Here is a 23302-nt window from a genome sequence, read left to right on the forward strand (position 1 = left end):
TATTTAAGCACGTAGAGCGGCTCTGGCAGGTGGATGCCATACCTTACAGATCTGAAAAGGAAGTGACACGATCAAAGCAGGATCAGCAGGCTGTGGCTTTGCTTGAGGCTAAAACAGATCGCATAATGGTAGATGGAGTCCTAAGGTATGCTACACCTCTCCTCCGCCATACACATATGTCACCATTGAAAGCACCCAGGGAATCTGTTATGCCTATGCTTCGAAGCATAGAGAGACGCCTTTTGAAGGATCCCAATCAGGCTGATGCCTACAGAGCTGAAATGCAGAAGCTGATTCAATCAGGAGCTGTAAAGGAGGTTGAAAACGACCCTTTGTCAAAGGAGAGCTGGTACATCCCTCATCATCTTGTTAGTCATAATGGGAAGAATCGTTTAGTCTTTAACTGCTCCCACAAATACCTTGGACAGTCCCTGAATCAGTTTCTTCTGCCTGGCCCTACCCTTGGGGCCCCCCTACTAGGAGTGCTAGTCAGATTTCGTGAGTATCCCATCGCTGTGAGTGGAGACATAAAGGGGATGTTCCATCAAGTTCTTCTCCTCCCAGAAGATCGCCCCATACTGAGGTTCCTATGGAGGGATCTCAAGGTGGACGAGCCTCCCAAAACCTATGAGTGGCAGGTCCTGCCGTTTGGGACCACCTCAAGTCCCTGCTGTGCAACATTCGCTTTGCAGCGCCACGTGATGGAAAATACCCAGCCTGATGACAGCCTTAGATTTTCCATTGAGAAGTGTTTCTACGTGGATAACTGCCTACAGAGTGTTGCCTCACCAGAGGAAGCCAAAGCCCTGGTGGATCGCCTGAGAGACTTACTAAAATCTGCCGGCTTTGAGTTACGACAGTGGGCTTCCAATGACCCAAGCGTTCTGAGTCATTTGCCTCCTGAAGCTAGATCACAAAGCCTGGATCTGTGGTTGGCAGAAGACAAATCCAACCCTTTAGAGACAACACTTGGACTCAGCTGGAATTGGAATACAGACTCCCTAGGCTATAAGCACAGGCCTGTGTCTTATGAGATGCCAACTCTTCGAAATATCTATAGGGTTCTAGCCTCACAGTATGACCCTTTAGGCTATCTGTTACCCTTTACCACTCGAGCGAAGCTCCTACTCAGACAGCTGTGGGATAAGAAGCACGGTTGGGATGACTCAAACCTCCCATCTACACTCCTTCAAGCTTGGTTGGATTGGGAGGCGGAGCTCCAGTTTCTACCTCACCTTACTCTTCCACGCGCTTATGTACCTGCTGATGCCAGCTTAAAGGAGGCTACTCGCGAAGTACACATCTTCGCAGATGCCTCGGAGAAAGCTTATGGAGCCGTTGCATATCTGAGGACTGAAGACTGCACCGGTCAGGTTCACCTCACGTTCATCCTAGCTCGCTCCCGTGTAGCCCCAAAACGTACCCTCTCTATTCCCCGCCTAGAGCTGTGTGGAGCTTTGGTGGCAGCCCAGCTGGCCAGCATCCTGAAGAAAGAACTTACATCATCTATCAGAAGGATAGTTTTATGGTCTGACTCGACAACTGTCCTCACCTGGTTGAGCTCACAGTCCTGCCGCTATAAAGTTTTTGTAGGAGCTAGGATAGCTGAGATACAGGAGTTAACAGAAAACTGTACTTGGCGCTATGTAAACTCTGAGAGTAATCCAGCAGATGACTTGACCAGGGGAAAGACCCTGACCGAACTGAAGGTACCAAATCGGTGGTCTAACGGGCCTAGCTTTCTGCACGACAGTCCTGACAAATGGCCAGAGGAGCCGAGTTCTGGGCCCTGTGTTGATGAAGCTGAGCTCAGAAAGACTGTCTTCTGTGGAACAGCTACCACCTCCATGCCGACCTTTCAGGATGGAACAGTGCACAAGAATTGGCAGGAGCTCTTGGATGCTACTATTAAAGAACTTCGAGGGCAGGCGTTCTCAACATCATCACCTAGCACTGAAGAGTATCAGGCAGCTGAACTGGCCATTCTTCGGCGTGCTCAACAGGAGTCATTTCCAGAGGAATGTAGATTGCTTGCAGAAGCAAAACCTGTTACATCCCGAAGTCGATTACTCACCCTGGCACCTGAACTGGATACTACAACAGGCCTCATTAGAGTAGGAGGTCGTTTACGACATCTAGAAGGTCTCGATGGCTCTACATTGCATCCCATTGTTCTGGATCCTTCACATCCTTTCACACGCCTTCTCATTCAGAAATATGACATCGAACTTCATCATCCAGGCCCTGAACGGGTGTTCGCAGAGCTGCGGAGATCTTACTGGATATTGCGAGGAAGGGAGGCAATACGTAAATTCCAGAGAACTTGTCCTGAGTGCCAGCGTTGGAGGGCCCAACCCTCTATTCCCAAGATGGCTGATCTTCCTGCTGCTAGGCTTAGATTGTATAAGCCAGCATTTTACTCAACTGGCGTTGACTGTTTTGGGCCTATGATTGTGAAGATGGGAAGACGGCATGAGAAACGCTGGGGGATAATTTTCAAGTGTCTGACAACCAGGGCAGTACACCTGGATCTTCTAAGTAGTCTGGATACAGATGCATTCCTCATGGCCCTTAGACGATTTATCGCCAGAAGAGGAACACCCGCAGAGCTATGGTCAGACTGTGGAACCAATTTTAAGGGAGGAGATCGAGAACTCAGAGAAGCCTTTGCCAACATGTCAGAGACGTTGCAGGGACAGCTTGCCCAGAAAAGGATCACATTTCGGTTTAACCCGCCAGCAGCCCCACATTTTGGTGGAGTGTGGGAGAGGGAGATCCGTTCTGTCAAGTCAGCTCTCCACACTTGTGTAGGATCCCAACCCCTTCAAGAGGAAGTACTTCTTACGGTTCTGATGGAGGTGGAGTCAATCCTCAACTCAAAGCCCTTGGGCTATGTTTCAACTGATGTGGCAGATTTGGACCCTGTGACTCCTAATAGCCTTCTCATGGGGCGGCCTGATGGATCGCTGCCCCAAGTGGTCTACCCAAAGGTGGATGTCCTCAGTCGAAGGCGCTGGCGGCACTCACAGGTTCTTGCTGATCAGTTCTGGGCAAGGTTCATCAGAGAATACCTTCCTAGCCTACAGGCAAGACAGAAATGGCACTCAACCCCTCCTGACCTTCTGCAGAAGGCCGTGGTTATGGTTGTAGATCCACAGCTGCCCCGAGCTCTATGGCCTATAGGTCAAGTGACTGAGATTCATCGCAGTGATGATGGATTTATCAGATCTGCTGATGTGAACATTAAGGGACATGTCTACACTAGACCGGTTGCTCGGTTGGTTGTGTTACCAGCTGTACCATCTGAAGAACAGGACGCTGACACCAACAGCCGGTCATCCCCTGAAACTAATTGAGAAGCCTTTTATTGTTAAGCAAATGTGGCATCACATTTGGGGGCGGCTGTATAAAAGGCTCAGACATTCTTTGTTTATGATGTTGGTTCGGCTGCTATCAGGAAGTGACGTAGGTGTAAGTTCAGGGCGCTATCTGCTACTTCCGGTTAACTCCATAGCATGTCGGCTGTTTGCAGTTAGAACTATCGATGCTCCGAGTGTTAAGTTAATGAATGAACGTAAGTTATCACATTCGGTGCTTGGTTTGTTGATTGCACACAGAAGTATTTTACACCTAACAGTTTCGTTGGTCTTCATAAGTTTATGTTAAAACTGTTTACTTACGGTTTGGATTTTCGCTGCGTGTGCGCTGCGTCGGGGTTGTGCGTCATGTGTGCATGTTGTGATCGGGCGTGCTGCCGGCTGACGCCATGGCGTAGTTTATTTATTTGACCACATGATGGCGCCAAAAGCTACTCATTATAATTTGAGCTAGAAAACGTCTTTTTTTATTATGTTTCATTGAAACTGTGCTCACTTTGAGTTCCTGCAGTATTTAAGCCAAGTGATGCTATATTTACATAATTAGAATTATATCTAATATGCTGGGGAAATGTATTTCCACAGATTGATGTTTAAGTTTGCCTTTTTTGGATATGTTTAAGTTTATTTGGTTTAAACTTCTACTGTTGCAATACATATCTGGCCTAATGGCAATTCATATGTTATTGCAGACTGTTGGCAACACTGAGTATTTGAAGTGGAATAAACCTGCTGACGGCAACAGTTAAAGGAGTGCGAGCCTCATTACCCTATTACCTGTATCCTGACCGATACACCATCTTGTTGGCTGTTAAAACCTGAAAAGAACCAGCCTCTATCCTATTACCCCCTAACACCTGGTCTAGCGTTCTGTTAGCTGTGACATCATCAGGGGAGGCAGATCATCCGCTATTACCATCTAACATAGAAAGTACTCCTGGGTCAATGTGAGCTTCTGTGCTTTCTGTGTCTCTGCTCTGTCTTCTCTAAGCCCCAGTGGGTGGAGGCAGATGAGCGTTCACACTGAGCCTGGTTCTGCTGGAGGTTCTCCTCCCTGTTAAAGGGGAGTTTTCCTCTCCACTGTCGCTTCATGCATGCTCAGTATGAGGGATTGCTGCAAAGCCATCAACAATGCAGACGACTGTCCACTGTGGCTCTACGCTCTTTCAGGAGGAGTGAATGCCGCTTGGAGAGACTTGATGCAACCTGCTGGGTTTCCTTAGAGAGGAAACTTTCTGACCAACCTGGAAGATCTGATGGAGTCTGACTTTGGAAAGAGCCTTGAGATGACGTGTTTTGTTAATTGGTGCTATATAAATAAAGCTGAATTGAATTAAATGAATACAAGCTGTCTGTTGCTTGGTTGCTTCGACGGGCTTCAAGTATATAAGCACAAAACGTGAAAAAGTAGGCTAAGGTGGTTGAAAATATCTTCAAAAACAGAGTGTTGAGTCTCATTTCTAGACCATAAATACAGGCTGTAGACCAAACTAGGAATCACTTTTTCTGTAAAATAACAAAAAAAAAAAAAAAAAAACAGGCATTTAATACATTTCAAAGATTTGTTCCAGATTTGTGAGATTGGAAGAGGAGAATTTTATTGTTATCTGCAGTTGCAGTTTCTTTTTTTTTTTCCTTTTTTTAAATCCGGGGATAATGCAGGTTTTTATGGATGCATAGGCAGCCAGTAATAAAAAGCCATCATTTAGCTTTACAGAAGTTTCACATCTATGAATAAGGTTATATCAGACAGCGGTGGGAGAAAGAAGCCAACATCTCAGAGGAAGTTTGGTCACAGCTCTGGATCAACACGTTTTCTACCACTAACTCTTTAGTAAGGCGAGACTTTGGCTGGAAGAACCCAATCAGGCAGATTACCTTCATATCTTCTGTTCCTGTCCTAAATTGAAGATGTTTTGGCATCATGTTAAGCAAATAATCTGAAATCCTGGACTTTTCTTTCACGTCCTTGTACCTCAGAAAACTCCTTGAAGGACTCAGATCAAGTGACAAATACTTTCTGAAGACTTTTTTTGATTGGCTCCACCTGGAGGCTCTTCATTAACATAATAAACTTGATCCACAAAAAGCAGACATTGACTTTTTCCATTGTGTCTCCAGAAGGAGAAGAGAGACTCTGAGAAAAATGGAAAGTTACTCAAAGACTTACAACAATCTCTCATTGTGAATTTTAAATATATCTGCCTCCTCTGTCAGTGTGGTGTGCACCCTGCTCCTGGTGTTGGTTTTATGTGTTATTTATTTTTATTCTTCTGATTCAGACCAGTAATCCAGTGTAAATCACGTTTGCTCTGTATATTATATGTACACATTAGCTCTCACTGGTTTGGCCCTGTTAAAAAATTAAAAATAAAGTTTAAAAATAAATAAATAAATAAATGAATACAAAGATAAAATAAATCCTCTAAAACCTGTGATTCCTTGTGTGAGGTATAATTTTTGTACTTTATGACGGTTTATAACAAACACTTTCTCATTCAACGGTCAAAATCTGGTTTTATTTCCCTCCACAAGATTCAGGCAAATATTCCCGACTACAGCTGCCGATTTTTCTACCGTAGATTAAAGAACAACAATCAGTTAGATTTCAGGGTGAGAGATTAAACTTTCTGAAGGTTTATTTTCAATCGTTAACGTTTGTTTCAGGATGAATAAACGACACAGAAGCTTTTTTTTTTTTTATGCTTAACTCCTTCCCTGGTTTCTGCCAGACAACAACGAATCAGACAAAGCATGCTCACACAGAGACCCGACAAACTACGATTACATTTAGTCCAAATAAAAACACACGGAGAAAAAAAAAAAAAAAAAGGATTACAGATGTTTTGTTTTTAAAAAATAAAATAAAAACAGGACAACGGATAAAACCTGGTAAAACGGTCAATCAGTCTTAGATGATCGGGGTATTTTATGGCTTGGATTGAACTGTTTTTCTACCAGCTTCACCAAAGCAGCGCCTCCTCCGTCCGTCTCTGGAGAATCAAACGTTTTTAACCCTGAAGGCCGAGGCTTGCGTCCGCGCCTGGGAAGCCGGCAGCGTTCTGCAGCCGCGTCGGAGGGCAGAGCAACTCCCCGTCGGCGGCTCTCAGGTGGAAACGCCCGCTGCTCCCGCGCTGACTCCGCCGTCCACGTCTGGCTGGCGGCGCGCCTCGCCGAGCCTCCTGGGAAACGCGGTCACGCCGTGGTGCAGCACCTGTTCCTGTAGAGCTCATCGACGACGCCGCTGTCGGCCAGCGTGGAGATGTCGCCCATGTCTTTCTCGCCGCAGGCGATTTTACGCAGGACCCGCCGCATGATTTTTCCTGCGGAGACGGTGGAGCAAGGAAAACATGAAGTATGCAGATAAATAGCTGAGGAACAGCCGATTCAGGTAAAAAAGGAAATATCCTCTCTGTTAAATGGTATATTATTTAGAAATTGTAAATAATTTTTACTAGTAATGTAATAAATGTATAATTGAAATGTTTTCTAAAACACAGAAGCTTTAAACTTGAATAAACCTGAATATCATCTTCTCTAAACCTGAATAAATGATCTAGATGTGTTTTTGTCCCCCATGTCCAGCGGTGTGGGATGTTTCAGACCGGAGCGAGACCCAGAAATCTCTGAGAGTCTCAGTCGCTTCTCTCATGAGAAACTGTTAAATCTATTTATCGTTTCATCATTAATTTACCATAGAATACATCCAGTAATGACGTTATAAATGGATTAATGTCCCATTAAACCATTAAAACAACTGTTTATTCATCTAATCCAGACCAGGTGGCCGTCCTGCTTTTAGAGATTCATTTGGTAATTTTATAAATTAACAAACTTCTATAATTCCTGATATTATTTTGGTGTATTTAACGCCGTTTCTGCGCTCTTATCTGAACCATCCGTCCATTTCTTTTTGCTAAATGAGCGTTTTCCCTCCACTGTGCAGCTTTCGTCCCTCCGTGAACATCAGCTCAGGCAGAATCGCTTCAGCTCGTTTACCAGATCTGGTTTTGGGAAGTCCTGGAGCGTTCTGGATGTAGTCTGGCGTAGCGATGGCGCCGATCTTCTCCCTCACTGCAGAGAACAAAGAACGGAGGGTGGGGGTTACGGCTCGGTTCGGCTATCTGGAGGGCTTGGAGCCTTTGGGGCCCGACTCACCTTGCTTCCTGAGCTCCGCCTCCAGGGTGGCGTTATACGTCGCACCGTCGGTGAGCGTGACGAAGCAGTAGAGGCTCTCTCCTTTGACGGGATGCGGTCTGCTCACCACGGCGGCTTCGGCGACGGCTTTGTGCTCCACCAGAGCCGACTCCACCTCCGCGGTGCTCAGCAGGTGACCTGGAGGGGAGACGGCAGCCAACATGAAGCCGCAGAGAAAGCCTTGCGACCAGGGTCCGAAATTAACACTCGCCAGTCGCCAAATGCGAGTAAATTTCCCGTTTGGCGAGTGAATTTCAGAGGGCTAGCTGCCACATGGCGAGTAAATGTTTCTACCAAATAAAATAAAAGTAACATAAAAATAACAAAACCCATATGATCCGTTCACAGCTCTGTCCATCCAGAGCTCAGTCTAGACCCGCCTTCTGCGGTGCTGGTTCAGCTTCTTTCACATTCAGAACCAGTCATGGCTGCACGCTGGATCAGAAAACAGATCTGCTAACCAGATACAGTCTAAAACGCCAATTAGTCTGTTTATAAGTTTCGTTCTTATTTATTCGGATTTTTTTTAACTACCTGCGCTGCGGCTCTGTGCTTCACCGCTCTTACTGCGCCTCCCCCGCCCCCCCCTCTCGGAGCAAGGTGCTTTTATCAGCGGCCAGCCTTCAAAACGTGAATCGCTACGTTTAATGTCCTTCCACTCGTAACAAAATGTCCCAATTAAAGTCAGTAGGAGAGTCGGTAACTGTTTTTCATGCTCTTTTGTTTTTAACGACACAGAACCAGCGGTGCTTCAGTGGGCGTGGTGCGTTGCGCTTGAATTCAGGTGCGCAAAATTACGTTACATGTAACCTGTAACATCGGGGGCGCAGCGCACGAGGGTAAAATCCAGCAGCGAGATCAGCGTAAAGACGCAGCGTGAACCCTGAGTGCTTTAAGTGTTGCAGCTGAGGGGAAAATTTTGAACCATACACAGGGGCGGTTCTGGACAGGGGCCAACAGGGGCCTATGCCCATGTAGAACTTTTCCTGGCCCCTGTTATGGCCCCTGTACTAAAAACATGATGTTAAATTTCTTAGGATGATAAATGCTGACAAAGATAACGTGACTGACTGGTCATTTGGATCAGTTGCATTTTTTTCGTTTATGGTTTTACCCAATAATAAAATAACAAAATAATTAAAAAAATATATATAAAAAAAATAACAATAATTAAAATCAAGCTGTTTCACGTTAAGCTCCCGCTGTATTGAGAAAAGATCATGGTCTGCAACCTGCAGTTCCAGAGCCACAATTGGCTCTTTGGCTTACTTAATATTTTAAACGATGAAATGTTGACCTGTTAAGTTCCCCCCCCCCCCCCCCCCCAATCTTTTGTTCTGTGCCCCTGTGAAAAAACACTGGCCCCACACTGACCCCCCCTGCTACATTTGGTCTAGAACCCCCACTGACCGTACTGGCTTGATGAAACTCTGCCTCATTCACAAATAAGGCCAACATGGATAGAATAATGATAATCTGTAGTGTTTTTTATCGCCTGGATGTGAATCTCATAATTCATATTGTGTCTTTTATAATCAACTACAATATATATTTTTTTAATTCAGGAAACAAAGATTTCTCTTCCAGGTTCCAGTCAGCCACGCCCCCAACCACGCCCCCCATAATTAACATAATTTCACTCTTAATTTTTATAAAAGTTGAGGTCTGGTCAAAATTAATATTTTGGCCGGTAAAAAATATGCCTGGCCGGTTGATTTTTACATCTACCGGCCAACTTGGCCGGTGAATAACAAAGTTAATTTCGGACACTGCTTGCAACCCGTTACTAGTTAATATTCCTGCTGTTAATATGATTGTTTGAAACAAACAAGAAATGTGTGTGTGGGCTATAAATTATTTTCACGTTTAACACGGGGCTTCTAGAGCAGGGCTGTCAAACTCATTTCTATATTGTTCCACTTTGGCATCTTGAAGTCATTTAAAGGGCCGGTTGCACCTGTATAGATGACTCTTGATTTTAGAATTTTATTTCAGTTTACAACAAATGTAAAAAAATTCACAGCAAGTTAAAATTAGCCCCTTAGGCTCAGTTTATCTGCTAAATAATATTGGGGTGAGTTACACTTTAAACTCCTCATTCTGCATCACTTTTTCTCTTTTTGGACATTTCTGGGTTGTTTAAATGTGTTGTGGGAACGCTGACATCTAGTGGCAGGATGCTGTTACTGCATAGTAAAAAAAAAAAAAAAAAAACATCAGCTACAAAAGGCGCAGGCGCAAAGGATATATGTCTCTACTTTATGACATTATGTGCCTTTTTTGCTCTTGAGGGTTGAATAAATTGCCTTGACGGGCCGGATTCGGCCCACGGGCCTTAACTTTGACACATGTTCTAGACCAGGGGTCTGCAGCCTGTGGCTCTTTACACCTTCAGCTTTGGTTCTTAAAAACTTAGACCAAAAATGTGTGTGTGTGTGTGGGTGGGGTAAATTGGTCAAGGTTTCTAAATGTAAAGGCTTTAGGATGCATTTAGTTCTGCAACATACGCATAATATTTCCAGAAAGGAAGAAACTAATGGTGTATAGAACATTTTACTATAAATAAATGAAGTAACTATTTGTCAATGGGTTGAAAACGACTTGCTTTTCATCACTTTGATGCCATATGCTATAAAATTAAATGTCCAATTGAAGAAAATGTATTAAACCTAAACACAAAATTACTGTTGGTTAAATAATAACTGTTAATCTTTAATAAAAAAAATAAATAAATAAAATATAAAAAAAAAAATCAACAAATTTCCTATAGTATACTATAAAAACAAGCTCTTGTTTCAAAGAGATGTAACTTTTGTGGCTCTAAACTAAATTTATTTATCTGGACCAAGGACAGAAATGGCTCTGCGGGTTTTAAAGGTTGCTGAACCCTGACTGACCTAGACGGTCCAAAAGAGCAACATCTTCTATTCTGAACCTTAGTAATATACATACAATTATACAACATACTTTATATTTAAGTTAATTTTCAAAGTCTTGTCTGTCATTATTTTTTTTTCACCCTTTTGCTTGACTAAAAACCCCAAAAAAGGCATCGATTAGGAGCATCGCTAAGAGTAGTAGTGTGATAAACCCTTAACCATCCCTAGCTGACGAAGCTTACCGGAGACGTTCAACATGTCGTCTATCCTTCCGGTTATCCAGTAGTATCCGTCCTCGTCTCTACGGCAACCTAGAGGAGCAATCGGCTGATAAGAGCGTCTCTGCCTCTGGTCTGCAGCGATCTCTGACTAAAGATCGGCTCTCACCGTCCCCCGTCACGTAGTATCCCGGGAACTTCCTGAAGTAGGTGGTTTCAAATCTCTCGTGGTTCCCGTAGACGGTTCTCATCACGCCCGGCCACGGCTGCTTGAACACCTGGAGGGGGGGGGGGGGGGGGGGGGGGGGGGGGAGTGAGCGGTGGGTTTTAACACGAGAGGAGACCGAGGACGACAGAAAGCAACAGGCATCTCATCCTGACCAGGTATCCTTCGCTCGGCCCCTCCAGCTCTTCCCCAGAGTCGTTCAGGATGGCCGGCACCACGCCGAAGAACGGGAACGTCTGCAGAGACGAGAAACCATCGTTCTCTGGTTTTATGCTAGGATCAGCTTTATTTTTTTTTTTAGCCGTTTCATCGTTTACTCACAGCAGATCCAGGCTTCATGGGCGTGGCTGCTGGTAGAGGCGTCAACACGTGTCCTCCCTGAAAGCAAGGAGAGGAGGAGGAGTTGGGTTCAGCTAAACGTAGAGAACATGGACCCGGTTCTGAAGTCCTCACTATGACTAAGAACGTAGAGAACATGGACCCGGTTCTGAAGTCTTCACTATGACTAAGAACATAGAGAACATGGACCCGGTTCTAAAGCCCTTCCACTAAGACTAAGAAAGTAGAGAACATGGACCCGGTTCTGAAGTCCTCACTAAGACTAAGAACGTAGAGAACATGGACCCGGTTCTGAAGTCCTTCCACTAAGACTAAGAACGTAGAGAACATGGACCCGGTTCTGAAGTCCTCACTAAGACTAAGAACGTAGAGAACATGGACCCGGTTCTGAAGTCCTTCCACTAAGACTAAGAACGTAGAGAACATGGACCCGGTTCTGAAGTCCTTCCACTAAGACTAAGAACGTAGAGAACATGGACCCGGTTCTGAAGTCCTCACTAAGACTAAGAACGTAGAGAACATGGACCCGGTTCTGAAGTCCTTCCACTAAGACTAAGAACGTAGAGAACATGGACCCGGTTCTGAAGTCCTCACTAAGACTAAGAACGTAGAGAACATGGACCCGGTTCTGAAGTCCTTCCATGGCTCCCTGTAACTCAGAGAATAGACTTTAAAATCCTTCTGTTAGTCTATAAATCCCTGAATTAGCACCTAAATACATCACAGACTTGTTATCAGGGCATCAACCCTCCAGACCACTCAGGTCTTCTGGCTCCAGCCTGCTCTGCAGAACCAGAACCAGAACCAGAACCAGACATGGAGAATCAGCATTTAGTTCCTATGCTCCGCTTATTTGGAACAAACTCCCAGAAAACTGGAAAAGTGCGGAAAGCCTGAATTCCTTTAAATCGAGATTAAAAACACATTTGTTTAGGATTACCTTTGAATGTTCTAGTTAAACTGTTTTACTGAAACATCACTAGTTTAACTTTGTAGTCCAACTATTTTTAATGTTTGCTTTCCTATTTTCTTTCTACATTTTATTCCTACTTGCTTTTATTCTGCGTTTTTTCCTGTATTTTAATCATGTAAAGCACTTTGCATTGTCTCTGTACTGAAATGTGCTATACAAATAAATTTTCCTTGCCTTGCCTAATGAGATTGCAATTGAGATAAAATAACATTACAATATAAAGTGCAGCGGTGATAAGAATATAACAGTGCAGGAGAAAAACGTTTTTTTTTTTTTTTTTTAAAAAGTGTGCAGAAACCATGTTTATAGTGCAAAGACAATGGTGCAAAAAATGCCGTAAACATTCAGTTGTGTACTTTTTCTTTTTTCTTTTCTTTTTTTCTCTTTTTACTTCTTTTTTTTCTTTTTTGTTCCTCTTTTTTTTCTCTTTTTTTCCTCTTTTTTCTTTTTACTTCTTTTTTTTTCTTTTTTCTTTTTTCCCCTCTTTTTTCACTCTTTTTTTTCCTTCTTTTTTTCTTTTTACTTCTTTTTTTTCTTCTTTTTTTTCTTTTTTTTCCTCTTTTTTCACTCTTTTTTCCTTCTTTTTTTTCTTTTTTCCCTCTTTTTTCCTTTTTTCTCTTTTTTTCTTTTTACTTCTTTTTTTTCTTTCTTCTTTTTTTCTCTTTTTTCACTCTTTTTTTACTTCTTTTTACTTCTTTTTTTTTCTTCTTTTTTTCCTTTTTTTTCTCTTTTTTTACTCTTTTTTTTCCCCCTTTTCCAGTTGTGTACTTTTAAATTTAAACAGATTACAAAAGTTCAGCAACGTTGGCGGTGCAACAGTCTGATGGCAGCGGGGGAAGAAGCTGCAGCAGAGCCTGATGGACCTGCAGCAGCTGAGAGGGCAGCAGGGAGAACCGTCTCAATCGCCTTTTGCGAGTTATTTATTAGGAACTAACCGTTTCCGTCTGCCAGAAGGTGTCGACGACCGGACAGCGGCCCTCTCCCACCACGCTGTAGTACCACTGCCACGCCTCGGGGTTGATGGGCTCCCCCACGGTGCCCAGGACCTTCAGGGATTTGCGCGTGTACCTTGGAACGGAGAAGCGGCGCGGCTCAGATCTGAGCGGAGAAACGCGGCGTGGAAACAGATCGGGCGGTCGGCGTTACCTCTGCACCGGCTCGCTGCCGTACTTCATCAGCATCCTGATGGCCGTCGGAGCCGTGTAGAACTTGGTGACCCGGTATTTGTCCACGATCGCCCACATGCGGCTCATGTCGGGGTACGTGGGCAGACCCTCGAACTGGGACACAGAAACCAGAGAGGAAGATTCATGAGTCTGGATCCAAAAGAACAGAAAAGCTCAACTTTCCGCCTTTTTTTTTAGATGTTTACTGCAGACCGTCGGCGTAAATCAGCTGCGGTGATCGGCGCTCACCAGGACACTGCTGGCCCCGTTGGCCAGGGGCCCGTAGGTGATGTAGGAGTGGCCGGTGATCCAGCCGATGTCGGCCGTGCACCAGTAGACGTCATCGGGCTGATGGTCGAACACCAGCTTGAAGGTGGTGGCAACGAAGAGCAGGTATCCGCTGACGGTGTGAAGAACGCCCTGCAGGGAGGAGAAACCGATCAGAAAGCCCTGAATGCACCGAACATCATCGGCATCACGAGTAAAACTAGGCCGACCTTAATAACCAACGTCTATTTTCATCTCGTTTATGTTTCATGTGATGGTGGTGCTGCTGTATGGCAAGCCGAAGGGGCCAATTATTTACTTCAAACATTTAATCTCATGAATTTGGGCTTTCACTGCCATCTGCTGTCATACGAGAGTAACTACAACTTGACGACCATAAGCTTTTTTCTTTTGTCGTTTTTAAACATGAAACTACCAAAGCACAAGCCAAGCAGTAGAACTAAATGTTGAAAAGAAATTAAAAGCTAAATAAAATAAACCAGGTCACTTAATAAAGCTGCATTTTCTGTATGCTTGGTATTTATATTCATGTGATAATATTTTCAGAATTAATAACATTTCTGTTAAAGATTTCATTTTCTCTTCATAGTAGGTACACCTGGTCTGGCGTTCTGTTAACTGTGACATCATCCAGGGAAGACGGCTCACCCGCTACTACCATCTAATGTAGAACAGATTACTGGATCAATGTGTGCTTCTGTGCTTTTTTGTTTCTCTTGTTGTGTCTCTGTTCTGTCTTCTGTAACCCCAGTCGGTCGAGGCAGATGACCGTTCATACTGAGCCCGGTTCTGCCGGAGGTTTTTCCTTCCCGTTAATGGGTGGTTTTTCTTCCCACTGTCGCTTCATGCTTGCTCAGTATGAGGGATTGCAGCAAAGCCATGTACAATGCAGACGACTCTCCCTGTGGCTCTACGGTTCCCCATGAGTGAATGCTGCTTGTCGGGACTTTGATGCAATCAACTGGTTTCCTTATATAGGACATTTTTGACCAATCTGTATAATCTGACCCAATCTGTATAATATGATTGAACTTGACTTTGTAAAGTGCCTTGAGATGACATGTTTCATGATTTGGCGCTATATAAATAAAATTGAATTGAATTGAATTTATCTTCTGCACCAAGGTCATAAGTTTTGTGTAATATCAGACTTTATTATTGAACTAAGCAGGAGTTTTAGACAGGATCAGAAAGGAAGGTGCATCTTCTTTCTGCCTTTCCCCAACGATCAGGGACCTCCTGGTTGTGTCTGGTGCTGCAGTGTTCTTATTGGGTAAAACACCTTTAAATCTAGTGGCTGAGCACATAAAAGACAACCTCCTGATAATATAATATGCAAAAAACTCCACCAAATGTTATTAACGCCACCGCACGTATTTCATGCGATGATAATTGGCCCATTAGGCTTGCCATACTGCTGTGCAGGATTGTGGGAGTTTAACTGGAGCAGAGAAGCAACACCAGAGGTGCTCCAATACTTCGTTGGATTATTGCTGAGAATAAAATAAAATATTCTATTTGTTTAATACGGTAAACTTGAAATACTGATCAAGTTTTAGATCAACAATGATTGATGCCTCTCTTTCCTACAGGAATTCAGACTAATTTGCTTAATTAGAATATTGCTCGTCCATAAACTGCCAGGCCAAAATAAAAAAAAGTCACTCATATATCTCAATGGACCACCTTTAGCTTTTATTACGGCGCATATATTCTATGTGTTGTGTCGATAAGCTTCTGCTACGTCACGTGATTTATCTCCACCCAGTGTTGCATTAATTTTTCACCAGAATCCTGCACTGATGATGGTAGAGTCTGTCTGCTACACAGAGCTTCTCCAGCACATCCCACAGATCCTCAGTGGGTTAAGGTCTGGACTCTGTGGTGCTGATCCATGTGTGAAAATGACGTCTCCTGCTCCCTGAACCTCGCTTTCACCATTCCAGCCCGATTAATCCTGGCATTGCCATCTTGGAATATTCCCGTAGCGTCAGGGAAAGAAAACATCCATGGATGGAACGACCTGGTCATTCAGTACATTCAGGTAGTCAGCTGATGTTCTCTGAGCTCATAACTGTTGCTGAACCAGACCTGACCAGCTGCAGCAACCCCGGATCATAGCGCTGCCCCCACAGGCTGGTACTGCAGGCGCTAGGCATGATGGGTAAATCACTTCACCTGCCTCTCTTCTCACCCTGATGCTCCATCACTCTGGAACAGGTAAATCTGGACTCATCAGACCAGATGACCTTCTTCCATTACTCCAGAGTCCAATCTTTATGCTCCCCAGCAAACTGAAGCTTTTTTATCTGGTTAGCTTCACTGATTAGTGGTTTTCTTCAGGCTACACAGCTGTTCAGTCTCCATCCCTTGAGTTCCTTCACATTGAGCGTGGAAATGCTTTTAATTTCACTATTAAACACAACCAGGAGTTCTGCTGTTGTTTTTCTTGATCGCCGATAACGATCATTCAGGTTTTTTTTCCACATTTTTGCCTCGTAGACGATGGTTCCCCACTATCCTTCAGTTTTTAACAATACGTTGAACACTTCTTCACTCAGTTCTGGTCGTTTCTGCCTCCTCCTTAGATGTTTCCTCTGCTTGATGCGTGTAATGATGTGATCCTTCTGAAACAGAGAGACATCTCCTCCACGACCACAGGACGTGTCGTTCCACATGGTTGTTTCAGAAATGAGAAGCAGCTCATTGCACCAGTTGGGCTTAAATAAATTGCTGCTGAAACATAATCGCCCTGCAGGAATTATCCAATAGGAGGCTCGTACCAATTTACTTAATTTAATACAGGTGGAGAGTTTTCTTTTTTTTTTTGGCCAGGCAGTTTATTTATATTGCTTTGGGATCAGCGGACTAGTTAAAGCCCTATATAGGAATAAGCCATTTACTATTTGTAACATCAGTAAAAAAATCGGCCATAACTGCAATAATAATAATAATAATAATAATAATAATAATAATATCAGGCTGATTTTTCGGATCGGTGCGTCTCTGTCTGTGATAACGTGAGCGAAGCGTCTGTCGGCAGGAGCTGTTGTTTCAGAAATGAGAAGCAGCTCATTGCACCAGTTGGGCTTAAATAACTTGTTGCTGAAACATAATTATCCAATGGGAGGCTCGTACCAATTTACTTAATTAAATCCAGGTGGAGAGTTTTCGTTTTTTTTTTTTGGCCAGGCAGTTTATTCATATTGCTTTGGGATCAGCGGACTAGTTAAAGCCCTATATAGGAATAAGCCATTTACTATTTGTAACATCAGTAAAAATAAATAAATAAATAAAAAAATCGGCCATAACTGCAATAATAATAATAATATCGGGCTGATTTTTCGGATCGGTGCGTCTCTGTCTGTGATAACGTGAGCGAAGCGTCTGTCGGCGGGAGCTGTTGTTTCAGAAATGAGAAGCAGCTCATTGCACCGGTTGGGCTTAAATAACTTGTTGCTGAAACATAATTATCCAATGGGAGGCTCGTACCAATTTACTTAATTAAATCCAGGTGGAGAGTTTTCGTTTATTTTTTTTGGCCAGGCAGTTTATTCGTATTGCTTTGGGATCAGCGGACTAGTTAAAGCCCTATATAGGAATAAGCCATTTACTATTTGTAATGTCAGTAAATAACAATAATAATAATAATAATAATAATAATAATAATAATAATAATAATAATAATAATAATATCGGGCTGATTTTTCGGATCGGTGCATCTCTGTCTGTGATAACGTGAGCAAGGCGTCTGTCGGGGGGAGCTGGCGTTACTTTGGGTTTGCCGGTGGAGCCGCTGGTGTAGAGGATGAAGAGAGGATCTTCAGACTCGCACCACTCGGGTTCACACTGGTCTGAAGCTCCTTTCATCAGAGCGTCCCAACACAGGTCCACGTCTAGGTTCCAAGACAACTGGTGCAGGAGAAAGAAACACATTAAAACATTCACAGATGGTGATAAAAAAACAGAGAAATTCTGCATCAATCGGTCACAAGATACTAAACATCCGCTTAAACTGGGCAAGCAGGAGTCTACAGGTTAAAAAACACCTGGTTAGTGTTCTGTAGGGGAACATCAGAGCCTGGCCGCTGGGATTTACAACAAGACAGAAAGCCGGGAATAAAACAAACGTGACACCGATGATTTAGGCTGTGCCTCCAATTACTCTAAGTGCTCCGTTTTGCCTTCAGACGAAGGAACCGTCGATGGCTTCAGGGTTTATGGCGTCGCCTCGTTTAGCATAATGAGCCAAACTCGATCAATCAGGAGCAGAAAGCCCGTTTCCTTCTGGGAGTAAATCAGCGCGTTCAGTGACGCTGATGCCAGGACGCGCCGTCCTGCTGCCCCCCCCGCCCTCCATGGGAACGTCAGCTTCCTCCTCAATCTGCTGATGGTTCGGCCGCGTCGCTCCTCCCAGACGGGGCGACGCGTTTTATTCCAATCACGCTAAAAGGTCGAATGCTGGCGAAGAAATTAAATTACTGGCTCCGGGGCCCCATTCCATTTCCTTTAACCTAATAACTCAAGAAAAGCTTTTCTGTCTCAGACTGTAGAGCTGCTCTGCAGAGGAAACAGGAGGACTGAACAGACCGGGTAATTATTTCTGAATAAAAGGTCAGCAGCACAGCTCAGACCGAGGACTTTAAAAGCATTTCTGCGTTGTATGTGTCAAGTCATTTATTCTTATTATTTATGATTAACTCGCTTTTCTTGTTTTCCATAATTTGGCTTTTTTCTGTACCATAGCGGCTGGAATCATTTATAGGAAATAAATAAAGTACAAGTACACTGCAAAAACTGATCTAAAAATAGGTAGAATGTTCTTAAAATGTGTGTTTTTATCCTTCATTTGAGCAGGTAAATAAGATTATCTGCCAATGGAATGAGTATTTTGACCCCTAAAATAAGATAATTAGACATCCTGCACTTGAAATAAAATGATGGAGATGAGTTGTTCCTATTTTAAGTGCAAAAATCTTATTCCAATGGCAGATAATCTTATTTACCTGCTCAGATCAAGGACAGATACACTTATTTTAAGAGAATATTACTTATTTTAGTTCTGTTTTTGCAGTGCAAACTGGGTAATGTCCCGACATCCCTTGGGTACGCTGTTTTTTTTTTCCCATTTAAATATCATTAGGAAAATGTAAATAAAAGATTAAAAGAAAAGAACCAGAAGGACTAATTTGACCAGATATGGGTTTCCTCCTCCACCAGAAAAACAAAAAGAGATGATGATTGATTTTTAGATATAATCAGATTGTCCCAACCTCCAGTCTGACATCAGAGGACGACAAATGCAGATTATTAACGAGTCCAAATATTTTCAAGACAACAGACTGAAGGGGACAAACACAGAGAAATCATCCAGAAAAAGTGACAGCAAAGGCTTTCCTTCCTGAAAAAGCTGCTTTTATTTGACGTTAACTGTAAAAAGGGATTTTGTTCAGAGCGTTTTACCTCGTATTACACGCTGGTTTGGTGCCATAATGGAGGCACAATAAAAAATAAGTAAATAAAACTGAGGAAAATGGTGACTGGAGCAAGGTTTAGTTTAGATAATTTATTATCTTAGTGATTAGGAGCAGCTACCCTCTGGTGGGAGGTACTTAAAATAAAAAATAAAATAACCAAAAACAGTCCATAGTACCAAAATCAATTAAGGAGAAACATATTTTCTGCGTTTTATTAGCTGTACGCCCCTATACTAAAAAATTAAAGGACACAAATCTCTGCAAATAAATGAACTTGGATATTTTAATTTACTGAGAGGCAGCTAAACGCCTTTAAAATCCATCACTAGCTCTAAAAATGGAGCTAAAAACAGAGAAAAAACACTGAAGCAACACCTCCATGATCAAAACCAGAGAAACATTAAATAATATACCTGTTAGTATGTCAGGGCTGCGCTGTTTAAAAGCAAAAGCAAAGATGACATGACGGTTTTAATAGAGGAAGGCTGGTTATGGAAATACCTTTGGAACGGGACGCGTTTTCTTTACTTTCCCTGTCCTTTTCTCCTGCTGGATGGGAGCGAGGGAGGGAGGGGAAGGCAAAACAGGAGGAAGGACAGATTAATGAGGGAAGGAAGTTGTTGGAAAAGAAAAATCAACATGAAAAAAAAAATCAAAAACCGGGGACACCAACGTGAAATCAAATCATGATAGATGAAGACTGAGAAGCTTGCAGGACGTAGAATAAAAAAAATACGCAGAAGGACAAAGCAAAGGCCTCGGCTTGGCCGCCTAAAGATTGATAAAATGTTCTGAAAACTAAAGTCCAGCTACATTTTTATTAGATGTCCACAGACATAATCCCCACATTTGGCCTGAAAAGCTACTTTCCTGCCGTTTCTCTCTCAGGTACCAGAGAAACGCTCCGGTTCTAAACTGAACCGGCAGCGGCGGCGCCGTCGTGTCGCGCTCAGCCTTAAGCCAGACTTTACCTCCAGATCTGGACACGATCGCTTGGCAGGAGGAGACTGGGAGCCCACAACCTCCTCCGGCTCTTTTGATAAGTGCTTCAGAACGATCGACTTCTTGACTGGGAAACCTCTGCAAAAACAGAAAGACAGGCTCCAGCACCAGCATTGATATTTTACACACGTTTTCATGTTACACACTGAAAAAGGAGAACTAAAAATAAGTGAAATTTGTGTATTTGTCCCTGATCTGAGCAGGTAAATAAGATTATCTGCCAATGGAATGAGTATTTTGACCCCTAAAATAAGATAATTAGATATACTGCACTTGAAATAGCAGCAACTCATCTCCATCATCTTATTTAAGTGCAAACATCTCATCCCATTGTCAGACTATTTAAACTTGCCTGCTCAAATAGAGGACAAATAAACTCATTTCAAGAAAATGTAACTTACTTTTAGTTCCCTTTTTGCAGCGTATAACCACAAACAGTGAGTTTTATTGGGATTTTATTTGATAGAACAAAACAAAATGGTGCAGAACTTTGAAGTGGAACAAAAGTTACATTTTTATAAAGTAAGAATCTAAAAAATTAAAAAAAAAAAAAATCACATATTCAACCCAGATCACCAATTGTGATTCGACACAGATTTAATTGGCTGAGCTTATAATCAATGAGGGATGCTTGGTTATTATTTGCTAAACTGAAACACAAAAGATGAGATTAAACCCGCAGCATCGGATTGTAATTATGGTAACAACAAACAAAGATTAAAGTGCCAAATCCTTTAAAACTTAAACAATTTCTTGTATTTCTTCTTTTCTGTAGTAAATCAGATCAAATTCTATTTTACCTTCATTCTCAATAAGCAAAAAAAATGTTTTGGATCTGTGGTCTGCATTAAAATTCAAGCCTTAAAGCCTTGTCAAAGTTTCTCAATTAGATTTAGGTCTGGACTTTGACTAGGCCATTCTAACGCACGAATCAGCTTTCATGTAATAAACCAGCTATCTGACCGCATATTTGAGGTTGTCGTCCTGCTGGAAGCTGAACCTTCTAACCCCGGGGTGTCTAAACTTTTCGTCATTTAACTAAAACTGTCGAGGGCCAAAAAATATATAGATTTTAAAGCAAAACTAAAATTGTGGTGCAACCAAATTTAGCATTTGAGTAAACGTCATTTTACAGATGTGGTCCTGCTGACTGTGAAATCTGATTTCCATCACAGAGGGAGGGGCGTCATGGACCAAAAATAATATCCCGATGTTTTTAGGCTAAATGCCGATATATGATATTTATCTTGATAATTTCATTAGGGAATCAAAGCCTTATCCCCACATGTGTCTCATTTTTAACAAATGGCTGCAGATAAATAAGAGAAACAACTGAAAAATAACCTACTGGAATACATAGAAGTATAATCCTAACGCAACATAGAGCATCTTGATACATCTTATATCTCATCTTATATCTCTTTTAAAAAAATCTTGATATTTTTAAAATCTCGATATGTTGCTAAGCCCTATTTTATAATTTGTAATAAAACCGAAAAGAAAAACTCCAGTCATGAAACACTAAACCAAAGTGCCTGAACATGCCCCCCTGGCCAGATTCTAGCCACTACGTATTTACAGAATAAAGACACTAAAAAGTGCTTTTTCCAGTCGCAATAAAACATTAAGAATTAATATCTCACTTCTGTGGAAATGAATAATTTTTTGACCAGCTGCTGGATAAAAGCGATCCCACAGCATCGTGTGGCTGCTGCCATGTTTCCCTGCAGGCGAACAATGTTCTTGTGTTAAATTTGTAAAAGATCGTAGATATAATTTAATGTTTTTCCTCCCAAAATAAAAAAATAAACTAAAAAACCTTTAGATCATTATTTAAGTACACTAATGTCCTTCTGAGGAGTGAATAATTAGTTAGTTTAAATATCTGGGAGTTTCAACTTGACTCCAATTTAATATAACCCGACACATGACGGTGTTTTAACTTCCTGTGAGCTTATCTCAGCTTAGCTACTGATTAACCACACAAAAATCAGCTCAGATCGTTAGAAAAGTGCAATAAACAGTAAGAGGAGAGGCTAAACACAGCAATCACAAATCATACGAACATAGAAGTTCTTGTATAAAAAAAATAAAAGTCATAAAATACTAGTTAACTACTAGAATTAACTATTTTGACCTGGAGCTCTTTGGTCAAAAGTCCGTCAATCGTGCATAAAACGGGCAATAAGTGCTGACGTTTATTCGTTAATCATGAACTATACGGTTTCTTTTACAGTCGCTCTGTGCTTGAAGGCCGGGCAGCTGAGTTTCTCTTGTGTTTTACATCATTTTAGGGGGACTTTATATTATGTTCATTACAAAAAAAACTAGCTCACCAGTACCAACCTGCCGAGGGACAAGCAGATGGAAACAAGCTTTGTGCTTTAATCCACCATATTAACAAATAATGTTGTTAATATTGTTATTAACCTTCCTGTTTTAAACAGTTTTTAATCTCATGCTTAGTGGTCTAGCATCATCAAACATTTTACATTTCGGCCAGTTGGTCTCGTCTCACTGAAGAGCCCAACACAGCTAATAAGAAAAACATGAACACCTCTAACTTGTTCTTTTAGTCTAAAGAGCAAATCTGTGTGGAGCTTGAAACACTTCCTTTCCTGCCACTACCGTTTCCCACCTGAGCTATGACTCTGTGCAGCTGCTCCAGAGTTAGACCTTATCTTATCATCTGTCTGCAGGCGGTCCAACCTCGCCTGCAGACAGGCAATTCATTTACTATTTAGATCGGTAGCTGCACTGGAGATTATTTAACAGCATCAGAGTTAAAAAAAAGGGTTGCATGCAAATTGATTCTGCATCATTTTCCTTCCACTTTACATTTTTGCACAACGTTGTTTTTGTCTTTTACATAAAAATCCCAAACAAGCACAATGCAGGTTTTGGAAAATATGAAATCCTTAAGCCAGGGGCCTGCAACCTTTACAGTCTAAAGAGTCCACTTGAATTAAACTTGTTCAGAGCCGCAAATGTTGCCTGGCCTCTTTAAAAAAGACAAGTTATCATTTTTAATAAAGATCTAGTGCAGGAAATATGTTGTCATCGTTAAAGAAATGCCCCTTTTTGTCTATTTTGAGGTTTAAAAAAAGAGGATGGATGCGATGTTGAGATTTGTTGATGTAAAAAAAAAAATATCATAGTT

The 23302-nt window shown here is 42.2% G+C and overlaps 1 protein-coding gene across 3 annotated transcripts in view; it reads right to left on the reverse strand.

Moving 5' to 3' along the window:
- Positions 1–5824: 5824 nt before the first annotated feature.
- Positions 5825–23302, reverse strand: part of acss2 (acyl-CoA synthetase short chain family member 2) — a 28792-nt gene continuing 11314 nt past the window's right edge. Inside the window, exons 7-19 of one of the 3 annotated variants that reach the window (XM_021309290.2) lie at positions 20112–20220; positions 19642–19686; positions 17438–17575; positions 13625–13795; positions 13356–13489; positions 13145–13277; positions 11219–11275; positions 11053–11133; positions 10841–10949; positions 10696–10764; positions 7536–7712; positions 7377–7451; positions 5825–6700 (exon numbers count right to left, since the gene is read on the reverse strand). In XM_021309290.2, the coding sequence (XP_021164965.2) occupies positions 6573–6700; positions 7377–7451; positions 7536–7712; positions 10696–10764; positions 10841–10949; positions 11053–11133; positions 11219–11275; positions 13145–13277; positions 13356–13489; positions 13625–13795; positions 17438–17575; positions 19642–19686; positions 20112–20220 (1426 nt within the window). In that variant the 3' untranslated portion in view covers positions 5825–6572. Of the gene's footprint in view, positions 6701–7376; positions 7452–7535; positions 7713–10695; positions 10765–10840; positions 10950–11052; positions 11134–11218; positions 11276–13144; positions 13278–13355; positions 13490–13624; positions 13796–17437; positions 17576–19641; positions 19690–20111; positions 20221–23302 lie in introns of all 3 variants that reach the window. The other 2 variants (XM_012850077.3, XM_021309291.2) reach the window with 2 other exon arrangements.

This window comes from Fundulus heteroclitus, chromosome 1, assembly GCF_011125445.2.
Source record: "Fundulus heteroclitus isolate FHET01 chromosome 1, MU-UCD_Fhet_4.1, whole genome shotgun sequence".
In the NCBI taxonomy this organism is placed as follows: Eukaryota; Metazoa; Chordata; class Actinopteri; order Cyprinodontiformes; family Fundulidae; genus Fundulus; species Fundulus heteroclitus.